This window comes from Hippocampus bargibanti, linkage group LG09 (assembly GCF_051943395.1).
Source record: "Hippocampus bargibanti isolate YZ-2025 linkage group LG09, ASM5194339v1, whole genome shotgun sequence".
Lineage (NCBI taxonomy): Eukaryota > Metazoa > Chordata > Actinopteri > Syngnathiformes > Syngnathidae > Hippocampus > Hippocampus bargibanti.
This window is the reverse complement of record NC_142742.1, coordinates 17,943,955-17,961,230: the sequence shown is the minus strand read 5'-3', so window position 1 is coordinate 17,961,230 and position 17,276 is coordinate 17,943,955. Positions and strand designations below refer to the sequence as shown.

The window sequence follows — 17,276 nt, the reverse complement described above, 5'->3', positions numbered from 1 at the left end:
TAACCCGGTTCCTCTGCACTGTCGACGTCCTAAGCAATCAACTCTCTGGCCGCCCAGTATTATTTCTATTTTTGACTAACTCATTTTGAATGAAAAAAAGTTACTAGTCATGATTGAACTTGGAATAGGTAAGTATCAAATATTGTCGTGTCGAGGAATTATGATTTACCGCCTCCGATGTTTGTCTGTGTCAGCTTTCAGTCGTACAGGAGTAGTCCATCGATGTAAAGGTTTCTTCAGACGTCATCTGTACTTCTTTGAAGGTGTCGCACGGTTCGCTTCTCATCCAAGAAGCTTCGTCAGCGAACTACCAGCAAAATTTTAGTTCACTGACAAAGCCTCTTGGATGAGAAGCAAATCGTCGGACACCTTCAAAGAAGTACAGATGACGGCTGAAGAAACCTTTTCATTGACATCCCCGTTGTTGTTGGCTGTTCCAAGTCTCGAAAGAAAATGAGGTAGGACACGGTTTCAAATTTGTCCTGCTTAATGTGATTCACTCTCTCCTTTATTGTTCCTTACCACGATTGCTTTTGTAAGGACTTCACATTGAAAAAGTTCAACATAAAAAAGGAACTGTTTACTCTAATATGTATGTTGCTGGAATCACATGAAGACTGCAAGAAGGGGTTGGGGTATTGGTCTATATTTGTGTAAAATAGAGTACAAGTTGTAATCTGACCTGGAAGCGTGTTCTTTCTGAAGCAAACGTCTGGTAGTTCAGCATGGCTTCAAGTACTTTCTTATGGCCTCCAGGGACCAGGCAAACTGCACCGAGAATCTCAAGGACAGCAACCTTGAAGAGAGACGAGTAAACTAATTCAAGGAGGGACTGGGCTAGATTCTCAAATATGTGTCTAAAATTTGTCTTCATTTTTCTTCAGTCTTATTTAAAAATAAAGAAAGTGAGATTTACAAAGCATTTAGTGAATGGCATTTCATTCTAATGAAGGTGATATAAGTTCATATTCATAAAGTGACTCAAGACTCAATTATCATTGAATATGTGAGAATTTGATGTATTAGGCCATTTGTAAATAGTATTTCTGATCATATCTGACTCCTAAAGAAGGAAGTTTAAAAGAAATGTCTGTGAAAGGTTGAAAGAAACTCCAAATTATCTGACTTGTAAAGAGCACAAAACGCTGCAGTAAACTTGCCTCGGTTGCTGGAGCAATTTCCCATAGTTTCCATAATTGAATTTGATTGATTTAGAGTTTCTCCATGATCACGAAAAGAAAAACAATAGGAAGGAAAACATTTAAATCTCCGGTCTTTCCTTTAAATGCACGTCCCTTTCAAACAATCATTAATCCAAATGCTTCACGTCAAATATTGTTGATATTGTTTTAGAATGTATTTCCTTGTTGTTTGTGTGTGTGTGTGTGTGTGTGTGTGTGTGTGTGTGTGTGTGTGTGTGTGTGTGTGTGTGTGTGTGTGTGTGTGTGTGTGTGTGTGTGCGCGCGCGCGCGTGCGTGTGTGTGTGCGTGTGTGGGCTGGTGTGCATGAGCGTGTGTGTATGTGTGTTTGTGTGCGTTTGTGTGTGTTTTGTGTGCGTTTGTGTGTGAAAATAAGTAATAAATAGTGTGTGATGCTTGCATACGTGTACCTTGGTTTTAATGTTTTCTGTGGTAAGACTTTGTGCAATGATGTTGATGCTCTCACGATGTCCCAAGACATGAGCTCTGCCTTTTGAATTATTCATTAAAGCCTTGATGCATCCAATAAGTGATGTGTGGATCGGAGACTCTGTTGTCTCGTAGTCCATTGACTTGAGAAAGTTCAACACACACGATAGGCCATCTAAGTCGATAAACCTTCTGACAAACCTGTGAGAGATCAATCAGAAATGTACATACATATAGTACATATAGTTTGATGACATGATGCAGAGAAGGAAAGTCGACATACTGTGTGTCCAGGAGACCAGGTGGAAAGGGAGCATGACTAGAAGCTTAGGGTCAGGGTTCAAGTTGTTCTATCATGGTGAAGACAGAAAGAGAAACAGAGTTGGGATTATCTTGAAAGAAGAGTTTGTTAGGAATGCCTTAGAAGTAAAATGAGAATCAGATACAATGATGAGTCTGAACCTAGAAATTGAAAGTGTGATGTTAAATGCTAGTGGGTATGCCCCACAAGTAGAATGTAAGTTGGCAGAGAAGGAGAAACTTTGGTTGGACTTTGAGGAAGTCATACAGAATATCCCTAGAAGTGAGAGGGTTGTAATTGGTGAAGACTTCAATGAACATGTTGGCACAGGAAACAAAGATGATGAGGAGGTGATGGGCAGGTTTGGACTCCAGATGAAGAACCCTGAAGGACAGATCTTGGTTGACTTTGCTAAGAGGATGGAAATGGCTATTGTGAATACTTTCAGAAGAGACAGGAACATAGAGTGACCTATAAGAGTGGTGAAAGGAGGACACAGGTAGACTACATTTTTTTATCAACGGTGCCATTTCAAGGAAATCACTGATTAAAAAGTAGTGGTTGGTGAGAGTGTAGCCAGACAGCATAAGATGGTTGTGTGTAGGATGACGCTGGTCATGAGGAAGATGAAGAAACCAAAGGCAGAACTGAGGACAAAATGGTGGAATTTGAAAACTACAGCTAACATAATCAGAGAGACAGGTCAGAAAGTACTTGGTGTATCGACTGAAAGAAGGGAAGATAAGGAGACTTGGTGGTGGAATGGGGCGGTGCAGGAGTGTATAAAGAGAAAGCGGTTCACAAAGAAGAAGTGGGACACTAAGAGGACGGAAGAGAGTAGACAAGCAGTACAAGGAGCTGCATCGCACGGTTAAAGTAAAGGCGGAAAAGGCCAAACAAGAGGCCCATGATGACTTGTATGCTAGGCTGGACAGCAAAAAAGGCGATACTGATCTTTACAGGCTGGCAAAACAGAGAGACAAAGATGGTAAGGACCTGCAGCAGGTTAGAGTGATTAAGGATAGGGGTGGCAATGTATTAACAGGTGCCAGTAGTGTGATGGCATGATGGAAAGAATACTTTGAGGAACTGATGAATGAGGAAAATGAGAAGGAACAAAGAGTAGAAGACCACAACAGTCACTGTGGACCAAGACGTTTCGCAAACATTAGCAAGGATGAAGTGAGGAGGGCGTTGATGAGGATGAAAGGGGGAAAGGCACTCGGGCCTGATGGTTTACCAATCAAGGTATGAAAGTGTCTCGGAGAGGTGGCAGTGGTGTTCCTAACTGGGTTGTTCAACAAGATCTTAGATGGTGAGCAGATGCCTGAAGAATGGAGACGAAGTGTACTGGTGCCCATTTTTAAGACCAAGGGAGATGTGCAGAGTTGTAGTAACAACAGAGGATTAAAGTTGATGAGCCAGAAAATGAAACTATGGGAAAAAATAGTTGAAGCGAGACTAATAGCAGAAATGAACATTTGTGATCAGCAGTATGGTTTCAGGCCAAAAAAGAGTTCGGCGGATTCAGTGTTTGCTTTAAAGGACAACCGACGTCTCCCGACAAGTTGTGTCCATAATTTGTAAAATGGCTTCACATGACTTCTACTGAGCGTATTTGACAAAGATTCGACCGCATGTAGCTATATTTTACGGTTTAAGACTCGCGCTAAATATTCCAGAAGTCTTGTTTCTGAGTTGGTGACGAGTCCTCACCCTACGTCACTGAAGGAACGCCGTTGACTGAAAAAAGGACACAGTGTAGCAGTCCTTCCATCACGTCAATGCATTTTGCTGTACTTTGGTCTGAAAATGTCGTGTAGGACCAAAAACAGTCAGATGAAGCTCCATGTAAGGAATTAATCAGCCTGTGGAAACAGGCTGATTAATTCCTTACACGGCTTTGTCGCCATGTTCTGCCTTTTTTTGGGTGCGACATTTCCCACCCCTGATGCCTCAAAATGGCACAGAATAAATTCTTCAGTCGATCACAAACATGTATGCTTTCTTCTTCAGAACTATTTGAATCATATTCATAACTGGATGAGTAACAAGAAAGCATATTCTCCGAATCTGAAGTCATTGTTTTGATTCTCGAGAAGGCAAGACGTCTTGCCGTGACACCACGAACAGGGGGGCGGGACCTTTTGAAACTGGCCACTTCCGGTTTCAAATTGAAGTACTTTTTACACCCTTTAAGTCATCTTTATTGGTGTTTTGCATTTGACTAAAAATATCATACTGCGTGTTTTGGGTATTTTAGATGCTATAAAACGTTTTTCTGATGTCATTTGGGAAACAAAAAAGTGAAGTCGATTGTCCTTTAAGTATGCTGATAGAGAAGTACAGAGAAGGTCAGAAGGAATTGCACTGTATCTTTGTAGATCTGGAGAAAGCGTATGACAGGGTGCCCAGAGAAGAACTGGTATTGCATGAGGAAGCCTGGAGTGACAGAAAAGTATTTCAGAGTGGTAAAAGACATGCATCATGACTGTAAAACAATCGTGAGGTGTGCTGTCGGTGTGAAGGAGTGTGATTCAATTGAAGTGAGATGCAAAAGCACACTGTTATAAAGTTTACAGATTGACCAGCAGATGTTTTACGAGCAGCATTCATACTGTAGACGCATTGTATACATAACTAATATTCACATTCAAAAGAGGCTGTTGTCGATTTTGAAAAAAAATATCTGAATCACACTGTTCACATCACATAATATTTGCTGCATGTAAAATAGCATTTTTGAACTGGCCTCATGATATCCTGATGTCAACAACAAAAACAAAATATACCTCAATCAATACCCCAATATATCAAAATCACATACAATATGTAAATACAGTGTGCATGTCAGAAATGTTTTTGATGTACCTCATGGGTTGTGTCCTCAGAGCAGTTTTAAGGCTTTCAACAACCCTTTGTCTTTCTTGGTCTTCGTCGTCCTCCACATCCAGCATGGTCTTTCTCTGACAAGACAAAAGTAATATTTAGATAAATGTATCTATCTATCTATACATATAGATCTATGTATTGGCATCTATATATCTACCATAATTTCCAGACTATAAGACGCGACTTTTGTGACAAGCTTTCAACCCTGCGGCTTATGCAACGAGGCGGCCAATGTATGCATTTTTTTTTAACAGTGGCTCTTGAGCACTAAACGTAAGAGTGAAAAAGGGTGAATACATGTGTCGAGGAAGATGCCTTCCTCGGCAGGAAGTTTAATGTAACTTCACGGGTGAATCGTTCATGTAAAGTGGTCCTCTGAGTTGGCTTTGATGACCAGAGACAAGAAATCACTTACAAAAACTGGTAAAACCTGTCAGCGTGGCGCAGTGTGAAAAAAATAATCAACCATCACCTACGGGTTTCGAAATGCCGGTCATCTGTGTGACGGAGAGGACAGCACAAGCTCGGTAGTGACTTTACCTCAGGATGAAAGTGACACTGAATGTGACAACTAAAGTAAGAATGAGAGCGTCTGTGGCGAGGAATATCTGACGCTATTCCAATCCGACACGCAGGGGGAAGACTTCCATGGTTTCAGTTTATGGGAAGAAGATCAAGTCAAAGTCAAAGTCAGCTTTATTGACAAATATGCTAATATGAGATGATATGATAAGATGAGGACGGCTCTCAGCGACTTGCTATGTTTTTGTAACCAGCTTCGTTAAGTGAGTGCGAACTACATTTCTTTCGTGTCTCAGTGACTTGGTATGTGTTCTTAACTAGCCCTGTTCGGGCGATGTTACGACCGTAATGCTGGTTGTGTTGGTGCCGCATACAGGCAGTGTTTTGAAAGAAAGGTTAAGGTATATTATTTAAACTTTGATTTTTTTTACTGTGTGCTACGTTTCTTTATAAACATGCGGTTTATAGACAGGTGCAGTCTATGTATGTATGTAAATCGATGAAAAGGTTTCTTCAGCCGTCATCTGTACTTTGAAGATATCGGACGTTTCGCTTCTAATCCAAGAAACTTCGTCAGCAAACTAAAGTCTTACTGGTTGTTTAGGCCCTATATATATATATTCCTACTGTCCAGACATGGCGGTGCCGGACTCTGCTATGATAGGTCCCTGCTCTCAGGTTGGGGGGAGCAGAGGACTACTCCCTGCAGCTGCTCCACTGATAGTTCCTAGTGTTCTGACTAACGACTGACCACTCCTGTAATTATAATAAGAATACTAGTAATAATAACAATAACAATAATAATACATTTATTTTCATCTAATCTTCTTTTATGCATCCTCTTCTCTGACACCAGCTACCTTCATGTCCTCTTTCACAACATCCATAAACCTCCTCTTTGGTCTTCCTCTCGGCCTTCTGCATGTCAGCTCAATGCTCAGCATCCTTCTCCCAATATATTCACTATCTCTCTCTTCTGGACATGTCCAAACCATCTCAGGCTGGACTCTCTTACTTTCTCTCCAAAACGTCTCAGATGAGTTCTCCCTCTGATATATTCGTTCTTGATCCTATCGAACCTAGTTGCTCCCAAAGAAAACCTCACCATCTTTGCTAACTCCAGCTCTGATTCCTGCCTTTTCTTCAATTGCACTGTCTCCAGTCCAAACATCATGGCTGGTCTCCCTACAGTTTTATACACCTTTTTTTCATCTGAAACTCTTTTATCACACATCACACCTGACAGGCCGTTCAAGGCTGCCTGAACACGCATATTCACCTCTTTTCCACACTCTCCATTGCTCTAGATAGTTTGAATACTTTGAATCCACCACCTTCTTTATCTCTTTTTTCTGTAACCTCACTCTTCTACTTCAGTCCCTGTCATTGACAAATGTATTCTGTCTTGCTGCAACTGAGGAGTTTACTGTCAAATATCGTCTGTTATCAAGTCCATCACCATAGCGAATAAAAAGGGGCTCAGAGCTGACCCATGGTGAAGTCGCACCTCCACGTTGAATTCCTCTGTCACACGGACAGCACACCTCACAACTGTCTTCGTCACCGTACATGTCCTGCATACTCTGACATACTTCTCTGTCACGCCAAACTTCCTCATGCAATTCGACAGTTCTTGTCTGGGGACCCTGTAATCCGTTTTATCAAGATCAACAAACACACAATGCAGTTCCCTCTGACCTTCTCTGTACTTCTCTATCAGCATCCTTAAAATAAACACTACATCTGCCATACTCTTTTTTTGGCATGAAACCATACTGTTGTTCACAAATGCTTAATTCTACTCTTAGTCTAGATTCAACTACTCGTTCCCATAGTGTCATTGTACGGCTCATCAACTTTATTCCTCTGTAGTTACTACCACTCTGCACATCTCCCTTGTTCTTAAAATTGGGCATGAGTACACTTTGCCTCCATTCTTCAGGCATCTTCTCACCATCTAAGATCTTGTTGAACAACCTAGTCAGAAGCACCACTGCCACATCTCCTCGACACTTCCATACCTCGATTGGTTAACCATCAGGCCCAAGACCCTTTCCATCTTCATCCCCTTCAGCGCCCTCCTCACTTTATCCTTGCTAATCTTTGCTACGTCTTGGTCCACAACAGTCACATCTTCAACTATTTGTTCTTTCTCATTTTCCTCATTCATGAAATTCTACAAAGTACTCTTTCCATCTTGCCATCACACGCCTGGCACCTGTTAATACATTGCCATCTCAATCCTTAATCACCCTAACCTGCTGCAGGTCCATACTATCTTTGTCTCTCTGTCTCTCCAACCTGTAAAGATCAGCCTCTCCTTCCTTGCTGTTTAGCCTAGCATACAAGTCAAAGTAGGCCCCTTGTTTGGCCTTTGCCACCTTTACTTTCACTGTGCACTGCATTTCCCTGTGCTCCTCTCTACTCTCTTCTGTCCTCTCAGTATCCCACTTTTTCTTTGCAGGAGTGTGTATAGAGAAATAAGTTACTCTTTGTCTGTATACAAAACTGCACCTCGTCATTACACCACCAAGTCTACTTATCTAGTTTTCTTCCAGCTGATATGGCATTTATTTTCCAACCTGTTTTTTGAGCACATTCACTGTAGTTTGGAAGGCCATTGCTATCCAACTCCTTCCTGAAAGTCATTGGTGCACTCTTCCTTTTTCAACTTCCACCATTTTGTCCTCACTCTGCTTTTGGTTTCTTCATCTTCCTCACCATCGGGGTCATCCTACGCAGCACCAACCTATGCTGTCTGGCTACACTCTCACCAACCACTACTTTGCAGTCACCGATTTCCTTCAGATGCCAACATCTATCCAAAATGTAGTCTACCTTTATACTTCTGCCTCCACTCTTATAAGTCATCCTATATTCCTGTCTCTTCTGAAAAAAGGTATTCACAATAGCATTTCCATCCTCATAGCAATCATCATCATCATCATCATCATCATCATCATTATCATCATCATCATCATCATTATCATCATCATCCAGCACCCCCCGCAACCTGAAACAATACCGGTTTCGGGAAAATGGATGAATATGAATAATAACAATAATAACAGCAATAATTGTAATAATTGTAATAAATGTAATAATAGTAATAATAGTAATAATCGTAATAATAAGAACAAGAACAAGAATAAGAATAAGAATAAGAATAAGAATAAGAATAAGAACAAGAACAAGAACAAGAACAAGAATAAGAATAAGAATAAGATATGTGGCTCCTCAGTAGTCAAGTGGTTAACACGCTGACTTCACAGTGAAGAGGTTGTGAGTTCAAATCCCACTCTGGCCTCCCTGTGTGGAGTTTGCATGTTGTCCCCAGGCCCGCGTGGGTTTTCTCTGGGTCATTCGGTTTCCTCCCACATTCTAAAGAACATGCATGGCAGGCTGAATGCACACTCTAAATTACCGCTTGGTGTGAGCACAGATGGTTGTATGTCTGTGAGTGTGCACTGCGATTGACTGTCAACCAATTCAGGGTGTCTCCTGCATGACGCCAAAAGATGGCTGGGATAAGCTCCAGAACCTCTGGCGACCCTCGTGAGGATAAATGCGTCTGGAAAATGTAATTTAAAGAGAACAGACATCTGATGTGTACTTACCGCGGCCATTGAACGTAGCTGGTCAATATAATACTCTGGCCAGCTTGCTGCTCCTTTATCCTCTTCTGCTTCCTGGGATGCAAAACACATACAGTTTGGTCATGGTAGAGAGCTCATGCACCAAAAAAGACCCCACCACAGGCTCGTGTTCAGCCGAAGAAGACACAAATCAAAATTGCAGTCGAGGAGAAGAAGGAGATCATTGAAAAACACGAACGATGTGTGCATTTGTCTGAATTAACAGCCCAATACCGATATGCTCAGTCCACCATTGCTACCATCCTTCGCAACAAAGAAGCCATTAAGGATGCTAGAGTTGCTAAAGGTGTTTCCGTGCTGTCAAAGCAACAGTCTCGGGCAATAGAAGAAGTTGAAAAAATTAATTGGGATTAACGAAAAGCAGCTATCCGGCGAATGCGTGAATTAAGCAATTATATGCGAGAAAGCACGGCAAATTCACTATGATATCGCCATGCGGCAACCTGGAAGTTTGGCGCTTATTGATGGTTTTTAAGCCAGCAACCGATGGTTCGAGAACTTTAAGCGCCGAACTGGGATTCACTGCGTTTCTTGTCATGGTGAAGTAGCCAGTTCTGACAGTAAATCTGCCGAAGCCTTCAAGAGATCATTCCTCGAACTGGTGAAAGAAGAAGGGTACGTTCCTCAGCAAGTATTTAAGGCAGATGAGACCGGCCTTTTTTGGAAAATGATGCCTAACCGGACTTTCATAACACAGGAAGAGAAGTGGGAACCCCATTCCATCAAGCCATCAACGACCATCACAAAGGTAAATAAAATGACTTTATTAAACAGTGCAGTGTATTTCTTTCATTACAATACAATAGTACATTTATTATACATAGAATAAGGTACAGTAAAGTCTCGTTATATCAATATCGGTTATATCGATAGTACCGCTTATTACGATACTATTTTCATTTCCCTTGCACATTTCTAGTCTTTTTATGTATAATTAGTACCGTTTAGTACGATACCCGGTTATTACGATGATCCGGTTATTACGGTGCTCCTTTTCATCCCCCGCCGGCCATTTTTGTTGTTTATATCGATATATCCGTCGCGCCATTGGTCAACTTGGTCACGTGTCTTGTTACGTGAGCCGCCATCGGTCGCGCCATTGGTCGACTTGGTCACATGAGCCGCCATCGGTCGCGCTATTGGTCGGCTTGGCCGTGTGACTTTGTCACGTGACACGCCATCGGTCGCGCCATTGGTCAACTTGGTCACGTGTCTTGGTTACGTGTCACGCCATCAGTCGCGCCATTGGTCGACTTGGTCAGGTGACTTGGTTACGTGCCCAGCACCCGTGTAGCAGAGCCATTTTCATTTTCAGACGCTAGCTCGTGTGTAGCAGACGAGATTGAAGTGTTTGTGTTAAAAGGTAAAAATGGGAAGCAGAAGAAGATTGATGACTTTTTTAAATTGTATACATAATACAGTAAGATGTAAGTGTTGCAGTTTCCCTGTTGTGTTATGTACATGCCCACTGTACTGTATATGAATGCAATCGTTTTTTGCAACAATGTTTCTTGTTTTGTCTGCTGAAGCGCGATGATTTTGAAAATTATTAACATTCCATACTGTGTATTAAAGGACAGCCGATGTCACTTTTTATTCAAATGCAAATAAAAATGACTTCATGCCAAGACGTCTTGCATTGCTTGTGAATCCAAACAATGGCTTCAGATTCGGATAATATGCTTTCTTGTTACACATCCAGTTATGAATATGTTTCAAATACACTGTAGTTCTGAAGATTAAAGCATACATGTTTACAATCATTAAAGAATTATATGTGCCATTTTGAGGCAACATTGGGGGAACATCTCTCACCCAAAAAAAAAGGGAGCTAATGGCCAGCTCCGTTTCTTATATGGCGCTTGGCTGCCCTCTTTTGGCGGCTTTTGTTTAATGCAGTTCAGCGCAGGATCGGATATATCGATAGTCCCGGTTATATCGATATTTTTTCGGACTCCCTTGAATATCGATATAACGAGACTTTACTGTATATTGTTTGTAGTTTTAAGGTTTCTTTAGTTGAATATAATATTTTATGGAGACCTGGGAACGGATTATTCTCATTTTAATGGTTTCCGATGGGAAATTCATTTTTGGGATAGACACTTTTCGCCTTACACACTCTGTCTTGGAACCAATTAAGTGCGTAAGCCAAGGTCACACAGGTAACATCCGATTTACGACCGGTGCAAGTTACGATCACCCGCACTTACGACGACGACCGCCAGACTCTTTACTTTTTCTACGGCTGGGACCGCTATGGTGGCAGAACGGCAACTCTGCAGTGTGTCTGCGATGCATTTAGTAAAATAAAGTCTCCAGACTTAAAGGGTCCCAAAACTGCCACAAAATGAGCTCGGAACTGGACGGTTTCAGAAAGTCCCGGCCCCTTGTTCGTGACGTCACTATTGGTCACACACTGCATTGCTCCAGAATCAAAACAATGGCTTCAGAGAGTTCAGATTCGGAAAATATGCTTTCTTGTTACTCATCCAGTTATGAATATATTCAAATAGTTATTCCGTTATTCAAATACAGTAAAGTCTCATTATATCGATATCGGTTATATCGATAGTACTGCTTATTACGATACTATTTCAATGAACGCAAGGAGAAAATTTACATGCCACAGGATTGGATATATCGATAGTCCGGTTATATCGATATTTTTTCCGACTCCCGAGAATATCGATATAACGAGACTTTACTGTAGTTATTTACCACGAGACATAGCTGTACAACATGGATACGCTCCTTACCATCTTTTTACTCCAGTAAAGCTTCCATTTTTTCTCTGCTGGCAATGCAAACATCCCTTCTCTGTGTTCCTCTGTGAGGTCCAGTTCATCCTTCAAGAGAGGTTGAGCAGAAGAAAGGATCTTCATCAATTTTGAGTTTCACACATATAGAGCAAGCATCGAGTTGTGCACTCACCACCAACTCAGTGAACAACAAGTCCAGGTCTTCATGAGGGGGCATCGGTAAGGTGGGCTCCAACACTGCAGTACTGATATTATCATGGAAGTGGGTGATTTCCGACTCGTCGTTATTCTTGAAACAGCAAGGAAACAAGGTCGCGAAGAGTTGCCCCTGACGATGTGCTCCCTGGAATGTCATGTTCGCTGCCACCAACTTAGAGAATTGCTGCCAAAGGATGAAATAGCAACACTTAATACTTATTCAAGATGTGTTATTGTAATTTCCGGAACATATAACACAACTGATTATAAGCCCATCCACTATATTTCAAAGCTTTTTAACAAAACATACTTATACAGTGCTTGCAATGTGTCAAGAAAATGTCTTGGTAATTATGAGGGTAAAATGGTTCATAATGAAATAGTCTATTGTAACTTATGATTTATTCACAAGTTTATTAAGCTTTTAATGTGCAACAAACAACAAATGTCTTCTTACATTTGCTTAGTAATATTTTTACGTTGCCAAATCAAATACAATGAATCTCCACTTGAAACTCCACTGCGCACAACTTGACACATATGATGAATGTCGGTCTGATTCTCAAAAGACACCTGAATATATTCCTAATTGCACTGGGTGTGTATCAAGTTGTGGCTCTTTCAGCCAATTCTGCGTTAATCTCCATTAATGGTTTAAAATTTTCTATACCGCACCCAAGTCGAGCTCAACAAAACGTACCTGCTTTCTCCGCTTCTCAGGCAAAAAAAAGTGACTTAACACATGTTTAACTGAACTTTTTGGAATTTGCTTTTTAAAACGCATTGAAATAGAAATAATCAACTATGATTATTTGGAGGGGGACCCAGTAGCCGAGTGGTTCGCATGTCGACCTCACAGAGGTTGTGGGTTCAATCTCCGCTTTAGACTCCTTGTGTGGAATTTGCCTGCTCTCCCCGCACAGTTGGCCTTTCAGGGACTGCAAGGCTTTCTCAGCTGGCCTAAAATTATCTGAATCACAAAATGATGTTAATTATATTTTGTCCATAAATTCTGATTAAATAATTTCAAATTGTCTTTCTAGTTACTCATCCAGTTATAAATATGATTCAAATAGTTCTGAAGAGGAAAGTATAAATGTTTGCAATCAATTAAAGAATTTATTCAGTGTCATTTTGAGAAATCTGGACTGAAATGTAGCATCCCAGAAAATGCACAAGATGGCGCCCAAGCTCCGTTGGATATGGGCTGATGTGTATGCTGGGAATTTGTGTCAGCTCGTATCAAATACGTAGTAGTCTTGGTGCAACGCACAACGATTCACCATCACGTTATTTATGTTTTTTCCTTCTAATTTCCACATCAACACGGATCAACACAAAGTTTTCAGACCAAACAAAGTTCCCAAAATGGAACTTTGGAATGTGTCGCTTTCAGTGACAATACCAACCGTGACGTCACGGGAGGTATCGTCACCAACTCCAAAACAAGAATTCCTGAATATTCAGCACGAGTCTTAAAATGTAAAATATAGCTATAGGCGGTGGAATCTTTGCAAAACACGCTCAGTAGAAGTCATTTGAAGTGATTTTACAAATTATGGACCCAACTTGTCCGGAGGCGTCGGTTGTCCATTAACTAATCTCTGTTGCATTTACCAGTCAGATTTCGATTTGGTGACCCGCCACGCTTGCTCGCAGGTCTGGGTAACATCAGTTTTCGCAAACTATGATTGATTGGATGTAATCAGTCAATCATAGTATCACTTGCCACTTGTGACTGGCCACAGCTAGCACACTGTATCTGGAGCGAGCTGCATAAGCAAATACTTTGTTGTGTTGATTGAATTGCGGTTTTGTCAACCCACAATAGCTGAAGGAGGAGAAGAAATTGCTGCAACCCTTGTGAAGATAAAGCAGATCATAAAATGAAAAAAAAAAAATGATTAATTGCAAACCAGCCCTGGTTCCTTCCACAACTTTTGCTCAATCATCTGAGTTTACCGATTACACCAGATGAGAAAACAGATGGTGGGTGGGATTATTCAGTAAAAAAAAATGCACAATTTGAGCTTGTAAATTTTGTTTCTGTGATTTGTCCAGTCGAGCAATTTGTCATTCATAGTTGAATATAAATATACTTTTGCCCAGGGAAAACTATGATTTATAACAGGCCTCAGAGGGGTTAATAAAATTCATACAACCACATTTCTGCATAACACTGTCAGGTTTCATCCCACATTCCAAAAACATGCATGGCAGGCTGATTGAACACTCCAAATTGTGCCTAGATGTGAGTGTGAGCGATGTTGGTTGTTTGTCTCTGTGTGGCTTGCAATTGCCTGGCAACCAACGCAGGGTGTCCCCTGCCTCGTGCCCGAAGACAGCTGGGATAGGTTCTAGCATCCCCGTGACCTTAATGAGGAATAAGCGGTACGGAAAATGGATGGATGGATAGATGGATTTAAATGGATATCTATCATCTATCTGGCTTGATAACTAATTCGTTAGCTAGTTATGTATGCATTTATCCAACAACAACAAATGTATCCATCAACAACAAATGTGGCATTATATTACTTTATGCTAAGTGTTTTGTTAAGCGCTTTGTTACTGCTTGAGCTTTTGTGAAAGCGCTATATGCATGAAAACTGCCGTTTAGCATAAACTTACCAAAGAAAATTGAAGACGATGTAGTGCTGTGACAAAAAAATAATAATAATAATAATAATAATCTACAAAATGTGCAGTTTTGAAATTCAAACTAAAACACAATAACTCTATTTTTGCGACTGCTTTATTTCCTGTATATGATAGCTGTCCATGTTATGTGCCTTGTTACAGCTTCAGCTGGTCTTAAAGGACAACTGACGTCTCCGGACAAGTTGTGTCCATAAGTTGTAAAATGGCTTCAAATGACTTCTACTGAGCGTATTTTAATAAGAATCAACCGCATATAGCTATATTTTACGTTTTAAGACTCGCGCTGAATATTCAGGAAGTCTTGTTTTTGAGTTGGCGACGAGTCCGTACGTGACGTCACTCAAGGAACGCCCCTGACCGAAAAAAGACACATTGTAGCAGTCCTTCCATCATGTCAATGTATTTTGCTATACTCGTTTGGTCTGAAAACCTCGTGTTGCACCCAAAAGCCGCCAGAAGAGGGCGTCCAAGCTCCATGGAAGGAATTTATCAGCCTGTGGAAACGGGCTGATTCATTCCTCACAGGAGCTGGTCGCCATTTTTCTGCCTCTTTTCTGGGACGCTACATTGCAGACCAGATGCCTCAAAATGACACGGAATAAATTATTTAATCGATTGCAAACATGTATGCTTTCCTCTTCAGAACTATTTGAATCATCATCATTGAATCATAACTGGATGTGTAACAAGAAAGCATATTCTCCGAATCTGAAACCATTGTTTTGATTCTCCAGCAATGCAAGACGTCTTGGTGTCACGTCACAAACTGGGGGCGGGACTTTCTGAAAATGCCCAATTCGCAGCTCAATTTTTTTGCAGATTTTGGACACTTTAAGTCATTTTTATTGATGTTTTGCATTTGACTAAAAATATCACACTGCGTGTTTTGGGTATTTTAGATAATACTAGGCTATAAAACGTTTTTCTGATGTCAGTTAAAAAACAAAAAAGTGATGTCGGTTGTCCTTTAAAGCACTATATAAATCAATATGTATTACATTGCATTGTATGTGCTTCATTTACCTAGTTTCAAAAATGAAGCAAGTGCTGCTGTTTCTCTGGAGTGAAGAATTGTGACTGACATGACATTCTTTTAGAAATGTCATATGGGAAGGTCATAAAAACATAACCCCGATCTCTGTTTAAACCGTTTAAAAGGTTTGGTCAAGAAAAACTCAACGTTTTTCATTCCACAAGTTTGAAAGTGGCAGTTCTTTTGTGGAGAGTTCAACTAAAACAGGACATTTTTTAAGATCCTCAATTAAAGTGCCAGTCAAGCATGCTGGGTCATGTGCGCACCTTTCTTGAAATTCCTTACCTTCATGCAATCAGACTTGCTCCAGTGTCATGCGGTGTGTTGCCATATTTAAATTCAGCATTCGGGACGTCTCACAGGTTGTGAGATGATGTCATTGCTCTGTATTCCAATGTCTTAAATCATTTGACTGAAAGCTGATCACTTTCCAATATCTGAGAACATTTTCGTGTGTTGTTTAACCGATGCACTAAAAGTCTTCCAATGTTACCCAATCATCAACTTTCAACAAACAATTCCGGTGTAAAGCAAAATGTGTGAAAGCAAATGATTGAAGATAATCCAAATCTATTTCGTGATGTTAATAGTTTGAATGTAATCCTTGCACGGGCCTTCTTCCAGGTCCAGTGATTTGATGTTGTCTAGAAGAAAAACACAAAATCCTCTCCACAGGTCGGCACAACCTCGACAATCCTCAGCCCTCTTTGAGTGAAACTAGACACACTGTTTCTTTTCCAACATTGAGAGAACCTTACCGAAGAGGCAGGTTGACAGTGCGAGTATGTGCAGAGCCCAAAAAAAACACATACAACTGCATTCCTGGTTGGGGCAGTCACACCCCGACCTCACCCACTACATTTTTTGTACGATTGTGTGTTTAAATTCAGGAGAGAGAAGCGCGTTGGCCTGCTTCACCACTTAAATCACTGCTCTTATAATACATATTATAATATGTACTTTATTTCTTTCGTGAAATATTTCTTCTTGTGGCCTGACTGATGCAAAAATACAAGATTTGTATGTATCAATGACATAATTCACCCTACTTCCTCATTACGCAACGCCAAAATATCATGCATACATCATGAGGTCAATTTGCAGAATTCAATTTGTTACATGGAAAAATATAATTCAGCATTTAAGTCTTGGGTATCTTGGCTTGAAGTACAGATTGCATTAAATATTGATGTCCACCAGCAATACTGTTACTTTTTAATGATACATTGATTCATTTTCTGATTCACTTTCCGCTCGTATGAGTTGCAGGTATGCTGCAACCAATTTGAGCGACTCTATCTCCGGTGTAGTAGGCGGGGTAGACCATCAACTGTATGCCACTGAATCTGAATCGCAGGACACACATAGACAAACAATCATATGCACTCATACACCAGGATTTTACTGTCAGATATTGCAACAAAATCAAAACTGGCCATACATTAAATCAACTGTTTTTCAATGATTTATTCATTTATTTTCCTGTTTGTTGAAGTGAGCTCTTTGTTGGCAGTCCATCATGGTTAAGCAGTGGGCGGAGTCACAAAGCTGCACCGATTGCAATCACTCACGTGTTTCTAATCAGTAGCAGATGGTATTATGGTTCTGCTCCAAATTAAGTAT

The 17,276-nt window shown here is 40.7% G+C and overlaps 1 protein-coding gene and 1 pseudogene across 1 annotated transcript in view; both read right to left on the bottom strand.

Moving 5' to 3' along the window:
• The window catches only part of LOC148893873 (disheveled-associated activator of morphogenesis 1-like), a 55,611-nt gene extending 39,185 nt beyond the window's left edge, over positions 1–16,426 (bottom strand). The window contains exons 1-7 of the mRNA XM_089004421.1: positions 15,939–16,426; positions 11,934–12,143; positions 11,759–11,848; positions 8,961–9,032; positions 4,801–4,895; positions 1,610–1,829; positions 683–796 (exon numbers count right to left, since the gene is read on the bottom strand). Of these exons, the coding sequence (XP_088860547.1) occupies positions 683–796; positions 1,610–1,829; positions 4,801–4,895; positions 8,961–9,032; positions 11,759–11,848; positions 11,934–12,143; positions 15,939–15,944 (807 nt within the window). The 5' untranslated portion in view covers positions 15,945–16,426. The remainder of the gene's footprint in view (positions 1–682; positions 797–1,609; positions 1,830–4,800; positions 4,896–8,960; positions 9,033–11,758; positions 11,849–11,933; positions 12,144–15,938) is intronic.
• LOC148893874 (uncharacterized) lies at positions 6,773–8,085 on the bottom strand (annotated as a pseudogene).
• Positions 16,427–17,276: the final 850 nt, after the last annotated feature.